We start from the raw sequence: 27817 nt of genomic DNA on the forward strand, positions 1-27817 counted from the left end.
AAAGCGTTTAGTTGAAGCTCAAGGACAATAAGCACTGAGATTCTCGAGCTGGCCGCAGGGCTGAAAGTAGCCCTGCGAACGACCCTTTCTTGCCATCTTCTCCCTAAGCCGGGCAGTGAGGCGCGTGAAGGACACAATCGCGTGGCAGTGCGGCGGAAAGGGGCGGAATGGGGCGGAATGGACCGATTCACAGAGCATCTTTTAGATCCCAAGCAACGTCCCCGTCGCTATTTTCCTCTCATCAGGTAGCTCCGCCCAGAGGTGGTTCGCTCCCCGGCAAAAATTTGGCCTGGTTAAACAGGGAAGTGCAAGAAAGCCAGCTCAAAAACACCTCCCGAACGCGCATGGAAATCGAGCACCTCGCTACCGCAGGCGCCCCGCCCGAGGTTAGAGTGTGAGACACTCCCAAGACGCACTCCGCGGATCACTGGGGGCGGGGCATTGCCTACGCACGCAAGCCAATCAGAGAAGACGTTTTCACGTGACGAGAACTGAGCAATAAGCAGACGCGAAGATAGCGGCGGGGAAATTCAAACGTGTTTGCGGAGAGGGATTTGGGTTCCATCTTTTCTTCCCAACTCCGCTTTCTGGCGGTGAGTTCTTTCTTGGGGGCACACCGAGGAACGGCAGCGGCCCGTGTGTAGGCTGTTTAGCGCGAGGGTCGGTGAGTGGTGAGGGCGAGGCAGGGAGGACTCAGAGCCTGGTAGGAGACGTGGGGCGCGGCTAAACGAACTGGAGGGGGAGGGGAAGTCTCGCTGCTTCCGCCAATCCACTGGGTGGTGAGAGAGGTTTTGTTGACCCTGGAAGCCGGAGGTGGGTGTGTGCATCGGGTGTGGCACCTGGGGAGAGTTTGGGGGACAGGAAATCCTCTCCCAAAAGGCACGCCCTCTCGTCTGGTTTTTTAGAAGAGAGCGAGGAGATGGTGGCCCCTTTCTGACGGTTACCTTTCGAACCTGACTTCAAATAGTGGTATCTAGCTGCCTACTTTATCACCCCTTTTCATTGTCAAACTCGAGGTCAGGAGCGGCATTGATATCAGTTACCCTGGGTTACTGGGTATTAACCTTGAGAATCACAAACCTGAGATTGATAGGAAGAACGACAGCAGACACTTTGCACCATCACCACCATGCAGATGAGCAAGTGCTCAGTAGTGTAAGAATACAGTAGATTCTTGGTTTTAGAACGATTGAGATAGCAAAGCATAATTATGCCAGACATGCATAAGAACAAGCCTGCTGATATCCCATTTATCAGTAAAGGGTTATGATGTTGTACATGTTCTGCTTTGGAAGCACTTTGAGTGTGCAGGTTTACTGGCATACAGAGAGTGAATAAAAGAATGGTTATTTTCATTACCAAAAATATTATGTCTATATGTCATTACCAGAATCCAAGCAAGCATTCCCTCACATTAAAAAAATAATAATAAGTGAATTTGCAGATGGCCCAGAGAAAATAATTCTGGAAAAAGAGTGAAAGGAAATTGTGGAAGAAAAATGGAAAGTTTGAAAGCAAGGAGGGGTAGCAACGTCTGTGTTGTGCAATGACTTCGTTGAAGTTCTTTTGGGAAGAAAAGGTATATGTGGCCTATTGGAAACCTTGCTGGACAAATTACAAGGATGTGCTGTTGTTTTTATCCACATAGCTTCACAAATAACTCTAATTAATCTGTTTAGATGTGTTCGTATAACTAATGCTATAGTCTTCTGGGTAAAAAAAAAGGCTAGTTGAGACATCTTTTTTTTCTTTAGTGCTAGTAAAAAGGAATGATATGACGTTTACTTTTTTTATGCCTTAGAAATGGAGGCCGAGGATTTAAGTGGCAGAGAATTGACAATTGATTCTATAATGAACAAAGTGAGGGATATTAAAAATAAATTTAAAAATGAAGACCTTACTGATGAGCTAAGCTTGAATAAAGTCTCTGCCGATACTACAGGTGAGTTCCTTTTCTTTGAGTGCCCTCTAATGTAAAGGAATGAAGTGTTAACCTTGTGTATTCACAATTGTAATTTCCTCAGTAATTGTTCTTTACCAGTTAGACTACAGACACTTTATAATTTAACCCTGCTGTTTGGAAACGTTCCCACAATTTTCTGCTTTCTTAAAAATGGAAACTTAATATAATTTATTACAGTGTGCTCTTAACTCTTCCATTATTGTCAGCTGTTATTTCTGCTGATAAACATGCCAGCAGTAGATATGCCATTTTTTTCCATTCCTTTTTTTTCTGTAAACTGAGAAGATCTCACCAATTGCAATGAAATTATGTATAAACTTAAAGTCAAACACTCAATTTTTGATAGGGGAGAATCTTCCTATTACTACCCCTTTTCTCCTTTTCTTCCTTGTTCACTCTGTTCCAGCCACAATGGCTTCCTTGCTGTCTCTACTATATACTAGACCAGATCCTACCCCAATGCCTTTGTTCTTGCTCTCTGCCTTAAACGCCACTCCCCAGATAACTGTCTACCTTTTCCTTTTCCAGGTCTGTTCAAAGGTCCTCTCATTGATGCCTTTCCTCACCCACCTATTTAAAATAGCAACCTGCTGGTGTGGGCATGTGACACCTCTCTTCCTTCTCTGTATTATATTTCTCCATAGCACTAATCATCTTGTGTCTAATTTACTCATGAATTTGTTTATTGTCTGTCTCTTCTACTAGAATGTGAGCTCCATGAGGGCATGATTTTTATCTGTTTTGTTATATCTATAGAGCTTGGAATGCTGTCTGACATGCAATATGTACTTAAATATTTATTGGATGATTAATGAGTAGAATGTGCCCAAAGTTTAATACCTTAGCTTTATGAAAAGTTAGCTTATAAGCCTAACTCTTTCTATATTTCACACTGTTGAGGTTGTTTGAAAAGTGACCTTTGGATAAGTTTGTTATATGTATACTGACCATTAAATGAGTGAAGGATTGAAAATAAATGGAAGAACCTGAAGTCTAGTCAAGATGGCAGATCATATTCACTTGAAACAACCTAGAAACTGATCGTTTTGGTGTTAAACAAAATCTTAGGAGAGTATCACCATACTTTATTAAATGTATTTAAATAATGTTAACAAAGCTTGAACACCAAGATGAGTCTTTATTTAAAATCCTTCGGTCATGGGGCGCCTGGGTGCCTCAGTCAGTTAAGCATCAGACTTCAGCTCAGGTCATGATCTTGCGGATTGTGACTTTGAGCCCCATGTTGGGCTCTGTGCTGACAGCTCAGAGCCTGGAGCCTGCTTTGGATTCTGTGTCTCCCTCCTCTGTCTGCCTCTCCCCAGCTTGTGCTCTGTCTCTCTCTCTCAAAAATAAATAAACATGAAAAAAAATTTTTTTTTTTAAATATCCTTAGCTCACTCAAACATGTAAATACTTTTTTTTTTTTTTTTTTAAGTTTATTTAACACTGTCAGCACAGAACCCAACATGGGGCTTGATCTCATGAACTGTGAGATCATGACCTGAGCTGAAATCAACAGTTGGTGGCTTAACTAACTGAGCCACATAGTCAGGGGCTCCAAGACTTTTTTTTTTTTTTTTTTTAAAGTTCATTTATCTTGAGAAAGAGTGTGCGTGCGTGTGAGCTGGGAAAGAGCAAGGTGAGAGGGAGAATTAGAATCCCAGACAGGTTCCATGCTGTCAGTGCAGAGCCCAACTCAGAGCTCGATCCCACAAACAGATTATGACCTGAGCCGAGATCAAGAGTTGGATGCGCAACGGACTGAGCCACCCAGGTGATCTCCAAACTTGTAAATACTTAACATATATGGGTAACTGGGACATAAGACAGTATCATAAGTATCAAAGATACTTAAAACCATGATTTATAGATGGGAAGAGTATGCATCCACTACACTGCATTGCAAAATATGTTTGTCATCAAGTGAACACTAACAATATAAAGATACAATTTAAGTTCTGAATAGAAGGAGAATGGTACTCAGAGGCATGGGGAATACATTTACAAACACAGTGGTTTTTAGACATCTTGTAAACTAATTTGCTAGGACAACAATGGAAGGGAAGTAAAAAATGGAAAGTGAAATTAATATCAGTCCAAAGTAAATTAAAAAAAAAATTTTTTTTTAATGTTTATTTTTGAGAGAGAGAGAGAGCGAGCATGGCAGGGGTGGAGAGAGAGGGAGACAAAGAATCTGAAGCAGGCTCCAAGCTCTGAGCTGTCAGCACAGAGTGTGATGCAGGGCTCGAACTCAGAAAGTATGAGATCATGACCTAAGCCGAAGTTGGACGCTTAACTGACTGAGCCACCCAGGTTCCCCAGTCCAGAATAAATTTAAAATAAAAAAGCAGAGTTAAAGTTATGTTTTAGTAAAACAGAAACTGTAATTTTGTTTATAAAAGCATAGATTTAGCTCTTATTGAAGGTAACCAAAACTTATAGAAAGAATGATAGTTTCTCTGGGAAATCTGTGTTTAATAATATTTAGTAATGACTAAAATATCCTGAACAGGAGACTGACATTAATTCAATTTGTCTTTTTAAAACAATTGACAGTAAAGAAAGTAAGAAAATAAATTACAATCTTTATGGAGAAATATGGGTAACTTGGAGGGAGAAGAAAATAACCATACCAGTTACTTATCTTTTATAAATTGATTTTATTTAATTGGATTAAAGGTAAGTTTGAAGTCTATGGAGATAATGTTGGATGGATGAAGTTGTAAAGATTATGTTGGGAGGAATAAGGTGATATGTTTAAAAATTTTTAACGAATAAGTCATTGATGAATTTTCTGACAAAGTTGTTATAGGTGATAGTCGGGGAGGTTTAGGTTTTCTTTGGGTAGTTAGGGGGATGAAATAGAATTATGCTGCTACAAGATAAAATTTTTTTAGACTACATAGGGTTTTCTTTTTTTAATGTTTATTATTTTGAGAGAGAGAGAACACATGCAAGTTGGGGAAGGGTAGAGAGAGAGGGAGAGAGAATTCCAAGCACGCCCTGCTCTATGATGAGGGCTCTGTCTCACAAACCTGTGAGATCATGACCTGAGCTGAAATCAACAGACGCTTAACTGACTGAGCCACCCAGGTGCCCTTACATATGGTTTTTTAAAAGCTATAAAAAACTAGCTTATTTCCAAAGTTTTTCTTTCCTTCAGAATATGTAACTTTTGGAGTAAAATAAACTCTTACGAAGACATATATGCAGGAAATATGTTGCTTACATTTATACGAATTGTTAAGGTTTTTAAAATAATTTAAGGAGTTTATGTATATTTATATTAAGAATATAAATTACTAACTTTAATTTGAAGAAAAAGTGCAATTTGGCATTTCTTGTGGCATATTTTCTTCCTCTAATTCAGATAACTCGGGAACTGTCAACCAAATTATGATGATGGCAAACAACCCGGAGGACTGGTTAAATTTGTTGCTCAAACTAGAGAAAAACAGTGTCCCTCTGAATGATGCTCTTTTAAATAAATTAATTGGTCGTTACAGTCAAGCAATTGAAGCACTTCCTCCAGATAAATATGGCCAAAATGAGAGTTTTGCTCAAATTCAAGTGAGATTTGCTGAATTAAAAGCGTAAGTATTCACTTTTGAATTATGTTTAACTAACTACATTACATAGTACACAACTACATTATAAAAGACATGTTGTTAGTATTAATTGTAAGAAAATTAGTATTTTTTAACCAAATCCTTCTGTTTATAATGAGCAAATGAATATTGTAAACTCTGTTTACTATGTATATATTTCCACAAAAGTTTGTATTCTGGACTCTGCCTAGAAAGATGTTAAAGATTAACTTATTAGTATTTAATTTTACACAGAAAAAAACCAGAATCCCATGTCCTTTGGAAAATTGAGGGGCGCCTGGGTGGCTCAGTCGGTTGAGCGTCCGACTTCAGCTCAGGTCACGATCTCGTGGTAGGCGAGTTCGAGCCCCACGTCGGGCTCTGGGCTGATGGCTCAGAGCCTGGAGCCTGCTTCCGATTCTGTGTCTCCCTTTCTCTCTGCCCCTCCCCCGTTCATGCTGTGTCTCTCTCTGGCTCAAAAATAAATAAACGTTAAAAAAAAAGAAAATTGAATAAGGAGTTATCAAACTTAGGTAGCTGTGCCCTTTTTTCTAAAATTTGACTCTGAAATCTTTTTTACAGTATTCAAGAGCCAGATGATGCACGGGACTACTTTCAGATGGCCAGAGCAAACTGCAAGAAATTTGCTTTTGTGCATATATCTTTTGCACAATTTGAATTATCACAAGGTAATTTGAAAATGTCAAGTCCAAATTTGAAAAATGTTAACTTCGCGCTGTAACTCACATTCTAATATTAAATCATACATATGAAGTAAAAATTTGAGGCTAAAGGCATGAAAATTGATCAGGTGAGAGTATGGGGGAAGAATGCCACCAAAGTGTAAATGTAGAGAATGTTTGTTATACTAGCTTTTCTACTTGTAACAGATAATCCAGAGATGTAAGTGAACATCGTGTTTGTGCCATTAATTAGATTCAGGAAGCGTCTAAAGGAAAGTGGCTTTTTCATTGAGTATTTGTGCGAGAGAAGCATATAAGATACTTAAGTTAGTGCTTAGATAAGCTTTCCTTATACTATGGTTTCATAGTACTAAAATATATACACCAAAATAAAATTGTAGCATTAACTGGTAGTTCTTCTTTTTAATTTAAAAAAAAAAAAAAAAGGAAACTGCTGTGGAAGCTTTTATTTCTTGTTCTTTTGATTCTTCATAGTCTTGAGTTTTTGGATAGAACTATGGCAATGTCTTCCTCACATTTTTAGCCTGCCCATTCCTTAGTCTTTTCTTTTTCTAATTTTCTGGGGCTTTTGGATCCATGAGGGCTTCAGTCTGCCCTCTGGCCACATGTTACTGTTTCCCTCTGTCTTGTTTCTGCTCCAACCCTAATCCCATTTGTTACCTGTGATGCACACATTATCGCTAGTGTTTTGGTTCAGCCAGAGTTTCCATCACGGTGCCCAAAGCAGGGCTCAGTCACTGGCATGTATTTCCCAGGATTGAGGTTAGAGAAGAGCACTGTAATAGCTCAGGAAATGGTTTGAGAACCGTTAACTTTTACGTGTTTACATGATTTCTGAGTCCTAGTTATCTGAATCACCTCTAATCTATCCTGTGCACTGTCAGGTGACTTTTAAAAAAACCATTCCTTTTCTGCCTAGGAACATTGATTCCTCCTTGCTTGTTCGAGGAAGTTTGGCAAGGCCTTTAGTACCCTCTCTCTCTTTTTGTCATTCTACTTAAAGCATTTGTTGAAGTATTGTAGCCTATCAATAGCAACTACAAGTTTTGTATCTTTAGAACACACAAATATTGAAAACCTCAAATTTTGTTATCTGTAAAAAAATCTTATCACTCAAGGTCAAAATTGCAGTTATTTTGGACAAGATTATGAATGGGTTTTTAGGAAGTATGCACATCTCTGAAATTCTATGTGCAGTTTGGTGTGTATGGTTAGAGGACATTTGGTATTTTTTTATTAGATTCTCAAAGGGGTCTGTTACTTTATTAAGCTCCCTAATTACTAGTTTTTATCTAAGCCTACCTTCTTTTGCTGCCCTAAAATGCTTAAATTGTGAAATACCACTACTCTGAATAAACATATACTTAGCCACTATCAGATATGTTTAAATTCTTAAAATTTGTAAACTGTCAGAAGATAGAGATTTCCTAATCATTTTTAAATCCTAAGTGCCCAATGGGGCGCCTGGGTGGCTCAGTCGGCTGAGCGTCCGACTTCGGCTCAGGTCATTATCTCACGGTCCGTGAGTTTGAGCCCCGCATTGGGCTCTGTGCTGACAGCTCAGAGCCTGGAGCCTGCTTCGGATTCTGTGTCTCCCTCTCTCTCTGACCCTCCCCCGTTCATGCTCTGTCTCTCTCTGTCTCAAAAATAAATAAAAAAACATTAAAAAAAATAAATAAATCCTAAGTGCCCAAGTGTGTAGCATAGCTGAGTTGCTCCCAGAAATGCTGATAACACATTCCATATGATACATGATGTACACATTTGACATTTTAAATCAAATTCTAGACAAAATATATTGAGTAAGTTGGCAATTGAAAGAAAATTTGGTGGTTTATCTGTAGTCAGAAAAATAATTATGGTGGTGTCAGTTATTTTACATTTGGGGGGCGGCATAGCTAAGTCTGATAGCTAAAGACTAGTCTTTATTTATTTATTTAATGTTTGTTTATTTTTGAAGGAGAGAGAGATAGTGTGAGTGGGGGGGTGGGGGAACAGAGAGAGAGGGAGACACAATCTGAAGCAGGCTCCAGCCTCTGAGCTGTCAGTACAAAGCTCCTCACGGGGCTGGAACCCACAAACCGCGAGGTTATGACCTGAGCTGAAGTCGGGACGCTCAACCGACTGAGCCACCCAGGCGTCCCTATTACTATTTTTTAAAATATGAATCTTTTGATGGAGGATTCCCTTTAGCAAAATATGTCGTCCTTAATAACTAAATGTTGTTATGAATGATTATTATACTACATTGTAACAGATTGATGCTCTTGGGACTGTAGTAACATCTAGAGCTTAGTTTTTCCTTTTACTACATCCCCTAAGTTTCTGTTTTATTTAGTTTTTGCTGCCCCCGCTTTATACTGCTTTGTTATATTCCTTTTACTTCTGAAAATGGGCAGTGTTGCTAAAACGAATGCATAATTATGTTAACTACTTATTATATAAGTAAGCTATTTGACAAGAATTCTTACCAAAAGAGAGAAATTGCTTTTATTTGTTTATGAGATAAGGTATGTGAATCTTGGAATAAATATTTTTACCTAAGCCTTTTAAATTTTTTCCCTAGGTCCTGAGGAATAAGTATCTGGGGAATGAAGATTGCTGCATTTAAATGACAAATTTTTTTTACTTTGTTAGGTAATTTCAAAAAAAGTAAACAACTTCTTCATAAAGCTGTAGAATGTGGAGCAGTACCACTGGAAATGCTAGAAATTGCCATTCGGAATTTAAACCTTCAAAAAAAGCAGCTGCTTTCAGAGGAGGAAAAGAAGAGTTTATCAGGTAAGGGTATTACTGTGTGCTACTACTTTTCTGTGGTAGATTGTCCGGCAAGAAAGAGTTCAGGATAACATTTTAAAGAAAAATACCATCTGTGTAGAATGATCAAAATCTCAGATTAAATTTCAGATGTAAAGGAGGTGTAGGGCTTTTAGAAGTACCAAAATCTTTATTAACCATGTTGGAATTTTTTTTTTTTTTTTTGCTAATCAAACTCATTAGTAAATTAAAAAATTCAGTCTAAGCAAGAGAATGACTTTTTAGAAATAAGGAATATACCTTTATTCTGGGGAAACAATTATGTAATTTTGAAACCATTACATGTATACTTAGAGAATTACCTTCACAACATCTTCATGTCTGCATATCTTATTTGGGGACAAATGTTTATGAATTATCTTTTTTTTTTTTTTTCTTTTTTTTTTGAGAGAGAGAGAAAGTACAATGGGGGAGGGGCAGGGAGAGAGGGGGACACAGAATCCCAGAATCCAAAGCAGTCTCCAGGCTCTAGGCTCTGAGCTATCAAGCATAGAGCTTGATGTGGGGCTCGAAATCATGAACCACGAGATTGTGACCTGAGCTGAAGTCAGACTCTTAACTGACTGAGCCACTGAGGTGCCCCTGAATTATCTTTTTAAGTATTCATATTTGTGAGGTTACTTTTTGTGTATTTCTTATGTCTTTATAAACTTAATTACAATTTAAATTTTTTTATAGCATCTACAATATTAACTGCTCAAGAATCGTTCCCCAATTCACTTGGACATTTACAGAATAGGAACATCAGTTGTGATTCCAGAGGACAGACTACTAAAGCCAAGTTTTTGTATGGGTAATGAAACTGAATCTGTTTTTTAAATGTTCATCATACATTTATGTTATTTATACATCTACATCTGTACTTTAGTGTTAGAGTAATAACATTAGCAGTTAATGGCAATTCCTATTAATATTATTCTTTTAAAAATTGGGGTATTTTCTTCCTGTATAGAGAAAACTTGCCCCCTCAAGATGCAGAAATAGGTCATCGAAATCCCTTGAAACAAACAAAGAAAGCTAAACGGGTAAGTTATTTTTAATGTACCTTGATTAAAGTGATAGTGGTGAGGTCTATACTTATTTCCTAGTTGGTTACTTAATCTTTCAAAACATTTCTAGTCATGCCCTTTTGGAAGAGTCCCAGTTAACCTTCTAAGTAGCCCGGATTATGGGAAGACAGATGATTCAGTTGTACCAAGTTTTACAAAAAGGTATGTTTGAATTTTAATTTTTTAATTTGTTTTCAATACTTAAAGATTGATGACAGGATGGTCACACAGTTTTTTATTGCATAATAGTAATTATGATTAAGTATTTTTACTTAGTATTAAAGGTTAGGGACAAAGGAATGAGTGGGGAATGTGACTTTATTTTGCTTTTCACTCATTAAAAATTAAAGAAATGGGGGCACCTGGCTAGCTCTGTTGGTGGAACATGTGACTCTTGATCTAGGTAAGAGTTGTGAGTTTGAGCCCCATGTGAGGTGTAGAGATTACTTAAAAATCTTAAAAAAAAAAAAAAAAAAAAAGGAATGATTAACAAATTATGGAACATAGAGGAAAAAATATTAAATCAATATTAAGCTTAAAAGATATATACAGACATCTTTGGGGTAAAAACTCCTAGTATCTGGGCATTTCTCGCTTATGGGTAGTTTCTCTGGTAAGAATCCGTTTCTTATGTTTGTGAAAGTCTTCATAGCAGGGGAGGAAGGAGGTCTAGGAACAATTTCTTTGCTAGCAAGTTCAAGGAAAAGAATAACTATCAGTGGGAAAGATGATTAATTCACTCATTTGCTACAGAGCCCAGGGCATCAAGAGGTGGGGCAGAGCAGGTAGAGATGAAATATTGTTCATCACGTCCAATGTGTTCTCCTTTCTTCAACCTGGATATTTATCCCCTTAAAAGAAGCGGGAATCTAGTTTTCCATCTTAGCTAAGGGAATTATTCTGGTCTGTTCTTAACTCTAACCATTCTTGGTAACCTTATTTCTATTAGAAAAAGCCCCTTGGATTCCAGAGAATCATTTTGCAAATAAACTTCAGAAATACAACAGGTTGTTTTTATCATTTATTTATTTATAAAATGTTTATTTATTCATTTTTGAGAAAGAGAGTGAGCACACGTGTGTGCACAAGCAGGAGAGGGTGAGGGGCAGAGAGAGAGGGAGACAGAAAATCCCAAGCTGGCTCATGCTGTCAGCGCAGAGCTCAATGCAGGGCTCAAACCCACGAACTGTGAGATCATGACCTGAGCTGAAATCAAGAGTCATTGGATGCTTAACTGACTAAGCCACCCAGGCGCCCCTGATTGTTTTTAGTTGGCATCTTTAATTAAAATTCGGTTATACTTAGCACTTGACTAAAGATAGATACTAAGCATATTTTGGTTGTCCAGAATCTTATGAGATGACTTTTTTCTTGTCTCCATTTTAAATACCTCTCCGAATAATAAAAGGAGACTTTCTCCCATTGTAAAAAAATAAAAATAAAACAAAACCAGCCATTTTCTTGGTGCTTGCCATGATACACTGTATGGTTGGCACTGTGGAGGCCTATGGAAAGGTTTATACTCTAGTCCTTTTCCTTAAGCTGCTTGCATTTCTAAGTGTGGTTTCACCTACATACTGCTGTCCCCTTCTTTTTTTTTTTTTTTTTTTTTTAATTTTTTTTTTTCAACGTTTTTTATTTATTTTTGGGACAGAGAGAGAGACAGAGCATGAATGGGGGAGGGGCAGAGAGAGAGAGGGAGACACAGAATCTGAAGCAGGCTCCAGGCTCTGAGCCATCAGCCCAGAGCCTGACGCGGGGCTCGAACTCACGGACCGCGAGATCGTGACCTGGCTGAAGTCGGACGCTTAACACTGCTGTCCCCTTCTTTACCACATTCCTACTTAGCCCCAATTGTTACTTATTACGTTATGAAGTACAAAATCACCTACCACTTATCTGTCCTTTTCATCATTGCCCAGCACCTAACTTCATTACATTTGTACTACAATCATGTTATTTTTAAAAATAATTTTTCAAGAGATCTTTCCAATTAAAAAGTGTATATATTGTTAAGAAGTCAATTTTAAAATGGAAAAAATAGCACATTAAAAAGATTAATTTCAAATTAAGCATTAAAACTATTTTGGTTTGTGGGTAGCAGACAGACCTCTGGATCAGAACGCCAAGATATGATTGTACCTGGATCTAAATCAAGTGGAAATGATTCCAGTGAATTGAGAAATTTAAAGGTATCTTAATTTTTAAATCTTTATATGGAGCAAGGTTTCCTGATCTAGGATCCATGGAGTTTTTCCCGGGGAAGGGGTCCAACAGTGTTCCTGAAGCCCCAAGAGATACAGGACCACTAGTGGGAAGTGGTACAGAAGTCCTAAACTGTTCCTCCAAAGTTGAGGAACATGTACATTTCATGTAGAGAAATGATCAATGATCTCCTGGGATAACTTTGACATAATACTTATCATGCTTATATTTAAACAGACTAGTTGGGTTTGGGAATAGCTAGGGGAGTCATTCCCCCCAAATTCTGTTTCTTGGCTGGTGTGTTTAATCATATGTTCTGACAGGACATCTTATATAGCAATGAGAGTAAATTGTGATGTGTCTTTGTAAATGCAAAGACTGGAAACAGTTTTAGTCTCCTACTGTTCTTATTGTACTTGAGTTCAACCCCTGGCCTCACAATGTGGGTCTTTTCAAGTTTATATTTTTTATAATTCATCTTTTTCATGGTCTATGCTTATTATTTTAACTGATCATAGCTACCTTAGAGAATAGTGCATAGTTGTTTAAAAAGTTTACTTTTTGGATTTTAGAATAACTACTGTTTTAGACTTATGCAAATCTTAATTTTCACTAATGTTATTTTGGGGATAAAATACCATCATAGTCACAAAATAATGAGGTATGTCTTATGTTATATTCAAATTTTCAACCTCTCTTTTTAAGTGATTATATTTTATGAGTTGATTACGTCCATTGAAAGCACATTGGCCAAATTTATGGTTATGGCCAGTTCCACTGTTCTAGTCAATAATTCAAGAAGTTAATCTTTTCTCAGTTTGTGAGTCTATATCTGATTATAGTAGATAATTTTCTTAGCAATCTTTTCACATAGATGAGACTTTAGTCTATTGAACACTAAGACAAATTTGTACTATTACTGTTTATGAGACTTTATTATTTTTATGTCTTATTCTTTTCATGTAGTCTATTCAAAATATCCATTCCAAGGAACCTCTGATGTCGGATGAGAAGAGTTCTGAACTTATTACAGATTCAGTAACCTTGAAGAATAAAACTGAATCAAGTCTTCTATCAAAATTAGAAGGTAAGAGAGACAAAATAGGCTTTTATTAATTAAGAATAGCACTCTGGTGCTTGTGAAAGTTGACCAGCCATCTACAAATTACAATGTAAGACTATATGTCCCTTTATCTTGTATGTCAATTGAATTATATAGAGTCTATGAAAAGTGTTGAATTCTGTAGCAGTGGAAGTTTATTTGGCTAAAAGCTGTGTAAAAGCAAGAGTGGAGGGAAAGTACATTGGGGCTGAGTTAGGTTTTTCAGTTAGCTTGACAAATACTTTTCTGGAAAAAAACACAAGCTGTATCTTTATGATAATTCTCTTTTTTATCAGACATTTGATTTTCTACTATATGAGTAGTATGATATGTTCTAAGGGGATATAAATGAATGAAACAGTCCCAAAGAGATTGCCATCCAGTGTGGGAGACAGACTGATAAATATAATGCTGTGTAGAATTTTAGAGGGCATATTGAGAAGCACATAAATAAAATGCTGTGAGAATTCAGAAGAAGGAGAAATGTGAGGAACTATTTGGTTTAGGGTAAGAACATGTTTTATGGAGAAGAAAGGTGAAGAACTATTTAGGTTTAAATAGGAAGAAATGGCAACGATAGAGTATTTCAGATGGAGGAAATAATGAAAACAAAAGAATAAAATATTTTAGGAACAAAAGATAGTCTATGCAGAAAACTATAACAGGTCATACAGAAGTAGAAGGTAAAACTAGGTAAACTGAATTCCACGCTTACATTTTTTTTTTTGTAGATATCAGAGTACCATTAGAGATTTTTGAACAAGATCATGAATTGGATGATCCTTGTCCAAACAAAGTTTACCAGATTTACTAATGGTTTTCTTTAATTGGACTGAAGAGGAAAACTGGGACATACTAGGCTTGTTGAGACTCTTTGGTTTCCAGACTGGAACTTCCCTGGTGTTAGCCCTGAAAAGTTCTATATATAGCAGAATGACCATCAGTTCCCAGCAAACTGAGACTGTTATTCACCCTAGAATGGTCTATTTGCCATTATTTTGATTTGGAATAGATTCCTTTTCCTAGTATTTGAAGGATATTTTCATGGCATCTATCATAAACTGGTATTACTGAAAAATTATCTTTACCAAATATGCTTGTTAATAATACTAATCTTATACCTAATTTAATGTTTTTCAGTAAATACTTGTTGAGTACCTATACAGTGCCAATAATACTTTATTATATAGTAAAACTGCCAATTACAAAATCACCCAAATCATGAGAGTACGGTCTGTTGAAATATCATTCCATTCATACGCGTTTCTTTTGAGTGTATCCAAAGAGTGGGGTTGTAGGGTCACAGAATGTGTGTATGTTCAACTTTGGCAAATAGTGCTAGTTTTCTAGAATGGTGGTCCCTTTGACTAGCAGGGATGTTGCTCTTGCTCCATATTAGTCCCAATTGTTTTATTGTTGGTTTTTAATTTTAGACATTTGGATGCTGCTAAGTGATATCTTACTGTGGTTTTAATTTGCGCTTCTCTGATGGTTAATGATGTTGAACATCTTTTTTTATGTTTATTGGCCATTTGGATATTCTCTTGTGAAGTACTTGTTTGAAACTCTTGCCAGTTTTTCTATTGGGTTTTCTTTCTTTTTCTCATTGATTTTTAGGAGATATTTATATCATCTAGATACATATCCTTTGTTGCATATGTGTGTTGCAAGTAATTTCTCCCATTATGTAGTGAAGACTTTTTAGGAAAAGAAATTCTTTTTTTTTTATTTATTTATTTATTTTTTTTTTTTAACGTCTTATTTATTTTTGAGACAGAGAGAGACAGAGCATGAACGGGGGAGGGGCAGAGAGAGAGGGAGACACAGAATCTGAAGCAGGCTCCAGGCTCTGAGCCATCAGCCCAGAGCCTGACGCGGGGCTCGAACTCACGGACCGCGAGATCGTGACCTGAGCTGAAGTCGGCCGCTTAACCGACTGAGCCACCCAGGCGCCCCGGAAAAGAAATTCTTAATTATTATGCATTTTAATTTATCAGTCTTTTCCTTTGTGGTATTTCCTATGTCTTTTAACAAATCTATGCCTGCTCCAAGATTGTAATGATATTTCTGCATATTTTAGATGATTTATCATTTTGCCTTTCACATATGGACTTACATTCTAACTGAATTTAATATTTGTGTATAAGTAAGATGACGTATCAAGATTCTGTTGTTTTTTTCCCTCATGTGGATATCCAGTCGGTCCAGCATCATTTATTGAAAAGACCCTCTTTTCCCGTCAGTGAATTATAATGTTTATTTATTTATTTTTGAGAGAGAGACAGAGAGTGAGCAGGGGAGGGGCAGAGAGAGATGGAGACAGAATCCTGAGCAGGCTCCATGTTGTCAGCACAGAGCCTGACGTAGGACTCAAAACTCATGAACCATGAGATCATAACCTGATCCAAAAGAGTCTGATGCTTAACTGACTGAGCCACCCAGGCGCCCCTCCCTTAGTGAATTATAAATTAGATATCCTGTGATATCTGGTTTTGGATTCTTCTCTGTTCCATAGATCTTTGTGCCAATACTATCTTATTTACTGCAATCAATTGAAAATCTTCCAACTTCATTCATCTTCAAGGCTGTATCAGCTATTGGGCCTTTTGGGTTTCCATATAAATATTAGAATCTACCAGATTCTTTTTTTAAAATGGGATTTTTTTTATTGAGATCCTAATGGGACAGGTTGGCATTTATCAGATAGGTTTTCTAATCCACTAATCTGGCATATATCCCTTCATTCATTTAAGTAGTATTTAAGATGTTATTGAGAACTATTTTCTTCTCTTTTGCTAGAGTTCTTGCTAGATACCTGGCATTTTCAATGCTGTGATGGTGAATGGAATATTTTTAAACTATTTTTTCATCTTCTACCTCATTGCTGGTATATAAAAATACAGCTGATTTTAGCTATTGATCTTAGATATAGTCAGTGAGTTACTAAATTCACGGAATAATTCTAACATTTTTCTATGAATTCTTTCATAGAAAGAAAATAATATAACATTTTTTCCTTATCCTTTTAACCTTCATTTTTTTCTTTGTATTGCATGTAACATCATAATGAATAGAAGAGATGATAGGTGGGCAATCTTATTACTTATTTTAGAGGGAAGCTTTCCATATTTTACCTTTGTATGAAATAATTGCTGTAGATTTTTTATCTACTCTTAATCAAATACCAAAACAGTGAATTTTGCTTTATACCTAGATTATCATTAGATATTTTTTGTGACTGTTGAATCTTGTCAAATGCTTTTTCTGCATTTATTGAGTTGATCATGTATTTTTCTTCTTAGTCCTGTTATTATGGCAAATCAAATTGATTTTCACATGTTAAGCAAACTTCACATTTAAGAATAAACATAACTTAGTCATAATTCAAGTAAAAGTAGGTTCCAGGCTCTGAGCTGTCAGCACAGAGCCTGATGTGGGGCTCGAACTCACAAACTGCTAGATCGTGACCTGAGCCTAAGTCGGTCACCTAACCAACTGAGCAACCAAAGCACCCCTTCTCTCTTTGTACTAATATAGTTTGTAACATGTTTCGTATTTCAGATTTAATTTTATTATCAAATATTCTTTCCTTTTATTGATAACAACAACAAATGCAATTTCAGAAATTAAGGAACATCAAGAACCAAAGGTTCCAGAGAGTAACCAGAAACAATGGCAGTCTAAGAGAAAGTCAGAATGTATAAACCAGAATCCTGCTGTATCTTCAAATCAGTGGCAGATTCCAGACACAGCCCAAAAAGTTGATACAGAGGTAACTTTCTTTTCCTCTAAAGTGTAACATTGCCATTATTTGTAATGTGATCGTCATGTTAAATTTTTTTCTTTTATTAAATCCTTATGTACCATTTTTAGTGGAATAGTTTACTTAAAGGATGTTTCTTATTATTCACAAAACAATGATCACTACTAGTGACAGATTCAGTAAAAGTATGTCAAGCTGAAGTCTTTTTTTATTTTCAGTGGTGCTTTTGGATTTCTGGTAGACTGTGCAGGGGTCAGCAAACTACAGCCTATATCAGTCAAATCTAGTTCTCAGCCTGTCTGTAAAGTATGTTTTACTGGAAGACAACCATCCCCATTTATTACTGTCTAGGGCTGCTTTTGAACTGTAACAGCAGAATTGAGTAGTTGCAACAGAGACTCTGCCTTAAAAAGCCCCATATGTTTACTACCTTGCCCTTTACAGAATACGATATGCTGACCCCTGAACCAGTGCAATGCTGTACCAAAAGATTTGATAATTTCCTATTATCCCATGGATAAAATAGAAAAATATAGACTAGACACTGTATGTGAATTTATAACAGGTTGAATGATCATTCCCAATGGTCAAAGATCATTTCAGAAGGAATGATCTGATAGGTTACTAGAGAGTCATACTATATATAGTCCATGGCTATACTGTCCTCACTACTTTCAGTTATATTCTAACTCAGTGGGTTCTCACATGTTTTTGTGTTGGGATCCTCTTTACACTCTTCATTATCAAGACCACTAAAGAGCTTTGTTTATGTAAGTTATATTTATCTGTATTTACTGTATTAGAAAGTAAAACAGACATTTTAAAAATATTTATTAACTTACTAAAAATAACAATAATAAATCACATGTGAATATGGATATTTTATGAAAAATAAGTATTTTTGTGTTTTCTTTTATTGAGGTGTAATTGACATATAACATCAGTTTCAGGTGTACAATCTAACTCAATATTTGAATTATGAAGTGATCACCATAATAAGTTCAATTAACATCTGTACCCATACAGCTACACAATTTTTTTTCTTATGGTGAAACTTACAAGATTTACTCTCTTAGCAATTTTCAAATATGCATATAGTATTAATAAATATAGCCACCATGCTACACATGCATCCTCATAACTTATTTTGTAACTGGAAATACCTTTGTATGTCTTTATTTAATGTTTATTTATATTAGAGAGAGAGAGGCACACAGAATCTGAAGCAGGCTCCAGGCTCTGAGCTGTCAGCACAGAGCCTGCCATGGGGCTCAAACTCATGGACCTCCAGATCATGACCTGAGCCAAAGTCAGATGCTTAACAGACTGAGCCACCCTGGTACCCTATCTTTGTATCTTTTGATCCCTTTCACCTGTTTCGTCCACCACCCATCCCCACCACTGTCAACCATTAATTTGCCCTCTGAATCTATGAAGTCGTTTTTTTGTTTGTTTGTTTGTTTTAATTCATAGGTAAGTGATATTATGCAGTATTTGTCTATATCTGGCTTATTTCACTTAATGCCATCAGCGTCCATCCATGTCACAAATGGCAAGATTTCATTCTCTTTTATGGCAAATACTCCACTGTATACTATGTTATATATACACACACCATATTTTCTTTATCCGTTCATCCATCAGTGGACACTTAGGTTGTTTCCATGTCATGACTATAGTAAATAATGCTGCAGTAAACATAAGATTGTATCTTTTTGAGTTAGTATTTTCATTTTCTTTGGATAAATACCCAGAAGTGGAACTGCTGGATCATATGATAGTTCTATTTTTAATTTTTTGAGGAACCTTCCTACTGTCTTCTATAGTGGCTGCACTGATTTACATTCCTACCAATATTGCACAAGAATTCTCTTTTCTCCACATCCTTGCCAACACTATTAGTTTTTGTCTTTTTGACAAAATTCTAACAGGTATGAGGCTTTTGTCTTTTTGACAAAATTCTAACAGGTATGAGGTGGTATCTCAGTGTGGTTTTGATTTGTATTTCCCTGATGATTAGTGATGTTGAACGTCTTTTTCTCTACCTGTTGGCTATCTATATATCTTTGGAAAAATATGTCTATATGTTTAGACATATTTACATATTCTGCCCAATTTTTAATTGGATTGTTTGCTTTTTTGCTATTGAATTGTAGGGGTTCATTATATATCTTGGATATTAACCCCTTATCAGATACATGATTTGCATATATTTTCTCCCATTCAGTAGTTTGCCTTTTCATTCTGTTAATGATTTCCTTTGCTGCGCAGAAGCTCTTTAAGTTCAATTATAGCCCCACTTACTTATTTTGCTTTTGTTGCCTTGTTGCCTTTGCTTTTGGTATCACATCCAAAAAAATCCTTGCTAAGACTCCTATCAGGGAGCCTACTGCCTGTGTTTTCTTCTAGAACTTTTATGGTGTAGGGTCTTACATTCAAGTCTTTAATCCATTTTGATTTAATTTTTGTATATAGTGCAAGAAAGTGGTCCAGTTTCATTCTTTTGCTTGTTGCTGTCCAGTTTTCCCAACACCATTTATTGAAGAGACTTTATCTTATTTAATTAAAGATCTAAGTAATAAAGTAAATAATAAATATTAGATGGGAAGAATCCTGATGGGTTAAATCATGCATCATATGAAACAGCATCTTTTCTTTTTTCTTTTTGAAACTTGAAAGTCAATAGCAGGGTGAGAGGACTCAAAACCATTTATTTGTCATTAGGGAAATGCAAATCAAAACCACAATGAGATACCACTGCATACCCACTAAGATGCTATAATTTAAAAGAGACAATAACAAATGTTGGTGATGAAGTGGATAAATTGGAACCCTCATGTACTACTGGTAAGAATATAAAATGGTGTAGTTACTTGGAAAATGTATGGCAGTTTCTCAGAAGGCTAAATATAGAGTTATCATATGATCTAGCAATTCTACTTATAAGTATATACTCAAGAAAACTGAAAATCTATATCCACACAAAAACTTGTACTTGCATGTTCATAGCAGCATTATTCATAATTGCCAAAAGTGGAAATAATCCCAAATATCCAACAGCTGGTGAGTGAATAAACAAAATGTGGTACTTTAATTTCATTATTTCATTTTATTATTCCACAATGAAAGGTAATGAAGTACTAACAAATGCTACAACATGGATGAACTTTAAAGACATGCTAAGTGAAAGAAATCTATCACAAAAGGCCACATATTATGTGATCCCATTTATAAGAAATGTCCAGAATAGGCAAATCCATATAGAGGCAGAAAGTAGATTAGCGGCTGCCAGAGACTAGGAAGAGTGGAGAACGGAGGGTGACCACTAATGGATATGGAGTTTCTTAGGATGATGAAAAGGTTTTGTAATTAAATAGTGCTGATTGTGTACTCTTGTGAACATACTAAAATCCACTGGATAGCATACTTATGAAAAGAAGAAAAAGGAATTAGGTGGTTTCCTGAAGTCACTGCTTCTCCAGCAGCCCTCTCAAGTAGAGATTGTTTTTATTTCACATCTCACTTACCTTATAGCTAAAAACTCCCTGTAGCTATATCCAGATCATTTCTTCTCTTACAGAGCCCTGACCTTTTGAGGCTCCTGTTTTTTGGATATACCATCCTGTTCCTTGCTCATTGCTATCATCTCTGGACATCCTAGTGACTCCCCATCATTCCTTGAGGATATTAGGCTCTGGATAACTTCCACCTACTTCTGATTAATAATTTCTTCCTCCCTTCTGACCATTTCCTTAATTGTACTTTAGCTACCCGTTCCTATATCCCATATACTGTGGTTTTATTGATTAAAGGAAGCTAAGTTTTCAGAAATACAGAGTACTTATTTAGATTATAGAAGTTCAGTAATGGTTATAGTAGTCCTGATGGCAGAGGATATTAGATCTTGTTTTGTTAAACAATACCATGAGTCTTCCCTCTCCTTGTAATCCTTTTGAAGAAAATATAATAGGCTTCAGAACTTAGAGTGAAAGCTATACTAAAAAGTTATTAGAAGTCTGGAATACATATGTTTACTTATTTTAGCATGTTTGTGTATTACATTATTTTTTCTTTTAGAAATTAAAATGTTTGTAAAGCTATTGAACAGGTGTCTAAAAACTGTAAATCGTGATTTTTTTTTTTTTTTTTTTAGCAGAAACAAACCACTTTTGAGCAACCTGCCTTTTCAGTTTCAAAGCAGTCACCACCAATATCAGCACCTAAATGGATTGACCCAAAATCTGTTTGTAAGACACCCAGTAGCAGTGCCTTGGATGATTACATGAGCTGGTAATTACTTTTGGCATTCTAGTTTGGCACAGTGGAAATAACATGGGCTTCGGGGTTAAATAGATCTGAAGTTGAATCCTGCTCTGTTACTTTAAAGAGTTTCCAAATTTATATTATTTTTCTGAGCATCAGTTATTTCACCTGTAAAAGGGGAGGGGAAGGTGGCTACAATACATTTTTAAGGATTGTTTTGAAAGTCTCTGTCCTATTGTAATTTGTACCTACAATCTATAAATACTCTAAATATGTAAAACTTCTTGGTAATTACACATTGCTACATGGATATCTTTATGTAACTGAGAGAGGTATTTTAAAGGTTAGCATTCTTATACATGATAAAGGGTAGCTACATTTTATAGCAAAGGAGGGTTTTTAATTGGAATGTGATAGTTTCTGAAAGAAGTTGGTTGTATAGGTCACATAGTTCTGGGAGTGTTCAAAGGTAAAAGACTTGAGTGTATGGGAATGAGGGATGAGTAAAGAAATTGGATGGTCAATGCGGATTGATAGGAAACACAGGGATATTGCAAAAACAAATTAATGACATTTCAAAGAAAGAAAATAAAGGAATGTGGCACATCATATCATCCAACTAGTAGCTATATTTTTAATGTCTTAGAGGATAACTTAAGTCCATGATGCCTTTTGTTTTTAATTTTCATAATGTAATCTTTGATTTTAATTAGAACTGGCCTTAGAAGTTTTATAACCTGGGCTATTACCAATTTAATATAGTTTTGCTATATATTACTTCATTTTATTATATGTGGAATATTTTAATTTTTTTTTAAGTTTATTTATTTTGAGAGAGAGAGAGAGCAGGGGAGGAACAGAGAAAAGGAGAGAGAGGGGATCCCAAGCAGGCTCTCTACAGAGCCTGATGTGGGGCTTGAACTCATGAACTGCGAGATCATGACCTGAGCTGAAGCCAAGAATTGGATGCTTGACCTATTGTGCCACCTAGACACCCCATATGTGGAATATTTTAAAGAAAGTTGATAGCTAGAATAGTGATATAGTTATTTTTTGTGAAGTTAGGTTATATATTGTCAACAAGTATTTAAACTCCTTTGTGCCAAGCACTCTTCTAGGTGTTGAGGATGTGATAGTGAATAAGATAAGCAAAACACAAATGTGAACTCAACAGCTTTAATCTCAAAAGTCCAAACTCCTGGGGGCGCCTGGGTGGATTGGTCGGTTGGGCGTCCGACTTTGTCTCAGGTCATGATCTCACGGTCCGTGAGTTGGAGCCCTGCGTCGGGCTCTGTGCTGACCGCTCAGAGCCTGGAGCCTGTTTCGGATTCTGTGTCTCCCTCTCTCTGTGACCCTCCCCTGTTCATGCTCTGTCTCTCTCTGTCTCAAAAATAAATAAACGTTAAAAAAAAATTAAAAAAAAAAAAAGTCCAAACTCCTGTAATGTAATTGGCTTTCTGATAGCATGCTGTTGTAGAGCACTATTGTTAAAAAGCACTCGTATACAATAGGCTGACCTTTGCATTGGCTAAATTTTCTAAAATAACCCAACTTCACTTTTAAATGCCATCTTATTATTTTTACTAGTAAGGATTTCTTGTCTAGGGACAAAAAATTACTTTCGGAAAGAATTTCCTCAAAATGAAATTTCTGGTGATAGTATATCTAGAATAAATAACTTAGCTATATTATGAAAACTGATGTGGATTCTGTTTGATGTAATACATTTAAGTTTATATGCATCTTTTAAAATCACACAAACACTGAGTCAGAATCTTGTTTCTACATTTTTCATGTTTTAAATTAAAACCATTTCTTTCCTAGCTTTAGAACTCCAGTTGTAAAGAATGACTTTCCACCTGCTTGTCAGTTGTCAACACCTTATAGCCAACTTGCCTGTTTCCAGCAGCAGCAGCAGCAGCAGCAAATACCTGTTACTCCACTTCAAACTTTACAGGTTTGATAAATTTTATTTATGATGGTATATGTTTAAGGTATGATCCAAAGATTTTATTTTCATAGCATCTAGTTGTTAGGAAAGGCCTTAAGAACTTGTCCATTCTTAGGCAAAACTCTTAATAGGGAAAACCTATTAAGGGTGCCTTGTGACTTTGAGAGGTTAGTTATTGAAGAAGCTAATGAAGCTTTTTCATGAACTAGGCCAAAAGATCCAGTTTGAATAGCTAGGCAAAATTTGTCTTGTAATTTAGGTAACTTTTTATTCTGTTTCACTACTTAAGCCTACTATTAACTGTGCAGCCTCATTTCACTGGCTGGTTAATATGCAGTTAAGTTTTCAAGAGTATCAGAATAGCAATATAAGATGCTACTAAAATATAAAGTAATTATAAAAATAGGAAAATTTTTGCTGGTGAGGCAATTGTATTGTCATCTGGATAAAAAATACTCCTGATATCAATACTATTAAAATTAGTTTCTAATAACTATCTGAGTGGCCACTAAATACTGGTGGAAAGCATGAACTTTGAAGAGAGGCTTTCTGGCCATGACTCTTGGCCTCACTACTTACCAACTGTGTGACCTTTTGTAAGTTACTTAAATTTTCTGTGGCCATTTCATCATCTATAAGGTGGGGATAATAAAGATACCTACCATAGAGGATATTTGTGAAGATTAAATTAGTTAACATATATGGAACTTGTACAGTGGAGCCTGCTACTTAGTAAAGAAAAGATAGCAGCAATTGTTATTTAAATAAAACAGCAAAACACACACACACACACACACACACACACACACACACACAAACAGGTAATTAGCTATTACATATTGAGAGATTAAAAAAAAAATTAGCTAACAAAAAGTGGAACAATGGTCACCAGTGTCTAGAGGGAGGGAGGAATGAGGAATTACTGTTTAATGGGTGTAGAGTAAAATGCAAATTTTTGTTATGTATATTTTGCAATTAATAAAGAACAAAAAAGCTGACAATAGATTATCCTATGGAAAGAGAAATAGTATTTTGAAGATTGAAGCAGAATAATAAATTACTAAGGAGAAAAAGATGATCAGGTTTGTCCATACATTGATTCAAAACATTTGTTGAACTCTTCCTCATGTCAGACCCTGTTTGAGTTGATATCTAGAAGTCAAGTCATGACCACATGAATGGGCCAGGAGCCTTCTAGAAAAGGCCAGTGTCAGGAGGAAACTAAAAAGAGTCCAAGAGGGACGAGGTGATCCTTAGGGTTCCTCTGGGCCCTTTGAACTTTACCCCAAGAGGGATAAGAAGCTGTGTAACAGGTTGGAGCAGAAAAGTGAAGTGATCTTATTTGCATTTTGAAAAAAACTACTCTGGCCACAGTGAGGAGGATGGGCTAAGGGGGATGTGGAATGTCCTATGTAGGAAACTGAACTTCACATTAGTATTGAGTCAGAAATAAGTCAGAATTACTTACTCTAACAACTGTCAGCAGTTAGGGGGCAAAAACATTGAACTGCTTTCTTCTCTCTCAGAAGTTTTCAGTTTAAGTGCGAGAAGATGCTCCAAAAGGAAGAGGGGTGGGAGTAGGTAGTGAAGAGCCTTTCTGAAATTATAACTGAATGAAAAATAACAGGTACATATTTCAAAGCCTAATACTTTCTTACAGAAAACATATTTCATGACTCAATAGTGTTTTTTAACCCCTGAGGTTAAAAGGTAAAGAAAGAGATTACATGAGAGAGTTCTACCATTTGGGATTTAAAGCAGGACTTGGTTAAATTGAGGTTTATTCAGACAGACCCGTTTCAACTTAGTAAATCAGCTAATCAGATGCGCTTTGTGTCTTCAGCTTTCTTGTCAGCTTGGAATGGGTCCTCTCACTGCACTCCATCTGTGCAAAGCATTTATAGATTCTCTGAGAGCTCTGGCATAAGGAAGGGAAATGGGGTCTGTTGCAATAGTACATCAGCTACAAGTTTGCCAAGGTAGATGCTGAAGTTCAAATTAACTAACTTGTTGAACATCATTCAGCAGAAAGGGGGCATTGCTGAAATTTGCATTTGTCTGATTGACTCTGGAGCTAGCATACTGCTTCCCTTATAATGTAGTGCTAAATGAGGAAGAAGAATTTAGATATAATTATTTATGCATGTATGTAAGTGAAGAGGGATATATAAGAAAAAAGAATAAGGTGAAAAGTAATAGCTTGTGAGTTTGTGTATTGGCATTAAGTGTTTTCTCCCCTGAATCTTCTATTTATTTATGTTAAGAAGTAAAGGTGAACATTGTATGTCAACTATACTTAAATTTAAAAGTTTTTTTTAAAATTAAGTAAAGGCAAGTTAGAGGGAGACCTTGGAAGTCTATCTATATATTAATAAGTTTATTAATTTGACTAAAATATGTAAACTTCCTCTTTAAAATATTATGACTAATATCTAATTACTTGAAATTTAAGATAATTTAAAAATTGGAAGCATTTCACTGTACTAAATGCATGCTAGTTTCTCAGGCATATTCTTTGCACCTTTGAATCTTTATATATTTTAATTATTTAGATTTCAGCATCCTCTTCAACAAATGAATGCATTTCAGTTAAAGGAAGAATTTATTCCATATTGAAGCAGATAGGAAGTGGAGGCTCAAGTAAGGTAAGTATCTTAAATATTTAAGAAAGAAAAATATTTTCAGCTTTCCTTTCTTTGTCTTTTTACCCTTTGGGGTTCTTTTTTCTTAACATCTAGGGGCCCATATTGCTTTTGAGCCAAAAATATCCTTATCCCCTGCTCCCATTCCCTCTTTCCAACAAATGACATATCTCTTTAGACCTATCTCCTAATTCTAATTCTCTGTTCTTCCCTCTGATGTCCTATGCCTCTAGATTTCTTCTCTAAATGACATTAACATGGATTTGGAGTGGCAAATGAGGCTATGTATTGTCATAAAAGAATCTTTATAAACATCAGGTAGGGCATGTTGTAAATAATATTTTAGGATGATTCAGCAAGATATATGATTAATATTTTGAGTTTTTTGAGTTTTTCATTTCAAAAACAGTTTAGTAATGAGAGTTTCTGGAATTAGATTAGATCATTTTCTAAATGTATTTGAGCTCTAAATTTACATGGTTCTGCTTTTCTGGGTGGAAGGCATCTCAAAAGATCTGTCTAAACTTACCATCTTTAGTTCTTCTCATTCGGTTCTCTTAAATCCACTTCAGTCAGATTTTTACCTTTATCACTTAGCAAAAACAATTGCTATCAAGATCACCAGTGATCTCAATGTTTTTATTAAATCTAATTCTTTGCTTTAATTTGGGTTACTTAGCATTTGGGAGAGTTGGTTGTTCTTTTCTTATTGGAACTTTTTTTTATTCCCACTTGGCCTCCCTCAGTTTTCCTCTTCTCCAATTGGCCATTCCTTTTAAGTGTTCTTGTCCCCCATCCTAATGGTGCAATGCCCCAGGGTTTAGTCCTTGACCTCTTTTCTTCTCTTTCTAAACTCACTGGTGTTGTCCAGACTCATGGTTTTAGATACCATGTATATGCTGACAGTTCTTAAACATCTTTCTAGCTTAGACCTCCCACTTGAATTCCAGACTTGTATATCCAGTCTCATTGCTCACTATCTCTCCTTGGGTGTCTACTAGATATTTAAAACTTAATATGTCCCAAACATAACTCTGGCTCCATAGTGTTTCCCAGTTCAGTAAATGGCAACTTCATTCTTCCACTAACTAGGCCAAAAACTCTGAAATCATAATTGACCTCACTTTCTCTCACACATACACCCAGTCAGTTGGTAAATCTTGTTGGTTCTACCTCAGAGCATATCTAACATTTGCCTATTTCTCACCACCTCCACTACTATCATTTTGTTCAAAACAACTGCCATCTTTCCACCTGGATTATTATAATAGCCGTATCCCTAGTTTCATTGATTTAATCCTTGCTTTCCTGGTGTATTTTAACGTAAGAGTCAGTTTTCCTCTAGATCTCCTCATGTCTTTGCTCAAATATCTTCTCAATCAGGCCTTCCTTGGCCATACTCTTTAGTACCACAACTCTTAACCTTCCAGTCACTGGTGAGCTCCATTTCCTTCTTTATTTTTCTCTGTAGCCCATCCTCTGTGCTTTGTAATTTACTTATTTGGTTTGTTGTTTGTGTCTTCCTGAACTTGAATATAGTTCCATCAAGATAGGGATGTTTGTCTGATTTGCTCAACAGTGTTTGCTCTGTTATCTAGAATACTACCTAGAACATGACAGAGTGAAGTTATTTGTTGAATGAATGTCCCTCCTCAACTGTTTTGCTGTTATAAGTTAAGGATGATGTATGAAGCACAGCCTGTTGGGTTTAAGTTTTACTGTATTTTTTAAGCCAACTAACAATAGCTAGATTTGTTTAAGATGGTCTTGT

At 36.1% G+C, this 27817-nt stretch overlaps 1 protein-coding gene across 6 annotated transcripts in view; it reads left to right on the top strand.

The window, feature by feature from the left end:
* The first annotated feature begins 270 nt into the window (after positions 1-270).
* The window catches only part of TTK (TTK protein kinase), a 39272-nt gene continuing 11725 nt past the window's right edge, over positions 271-27817 (top strand). The window contains exons 1-15 of one of the 6 annotated variants that reach the window (XM_049653928.1): positions 271-593; positions 1391-1579; positions 1802-1942; positions 5334-5556; positions 6133-6239; positions 8892-9035; positions 9750-9864; positions 10024-10096; positions 10191-10282; positions 12222-12312; positions 13292-13412; positions 17051-17199; positions 21344-21480; positions 23278-23410; positions 25957-26049. In XM_049653928.1, the coding sequence (XP_049509885.1) occupies positions 1804-1942; positions 5334-5556; positions 6133-6239; positions 8892-9035; positions 9750-9864; positions 10024-10096; positions 10191-10282; positions 12222-12312; positions 13292-13412; positions 17051-17199; positions 21344-21480; positions 23278-23410; positions 25957-26049 (1617 nt within the window). In that variant the 5' untranslated portion in view covers positions 271-593; positions 1391-1579; positions 1802-1803. Of the gene's footprint in view, positions 594-755; positions 1580-1801; positions 1943-5333; positions 5557-6132; positions 6240-8891; positions 9036-9749; positions 9865-10023; positions 10097-10190; positions 10283-12221; positions 12313-13291; positions 13413-17050; positions 17200-21343; positions 21481-23277; positions 23411-25956; positions 26050-27817 lie in introns of those variants that run through there. The other 5 variants (XM_049653930.1, XM_049653929.1, XM_049653932.1 and 2 more) reach the window with 5 other exon arrangements.

The sequence above is a fragment of the Panthera uncia genome (genome assembly GCF_023721935.1).
Source record: "Panthera uncia isolate 11264 chromosome B2 unlocalized genomic scaffold, Puncia_PCG_1.0 HiC_scaffold_24, whole genome shotgun sequence".
NCBI lineage: Eukaryota > Metazoa > Chordata > Mammalia > Carnivora > Felidae > Panthera > Panthera uncia.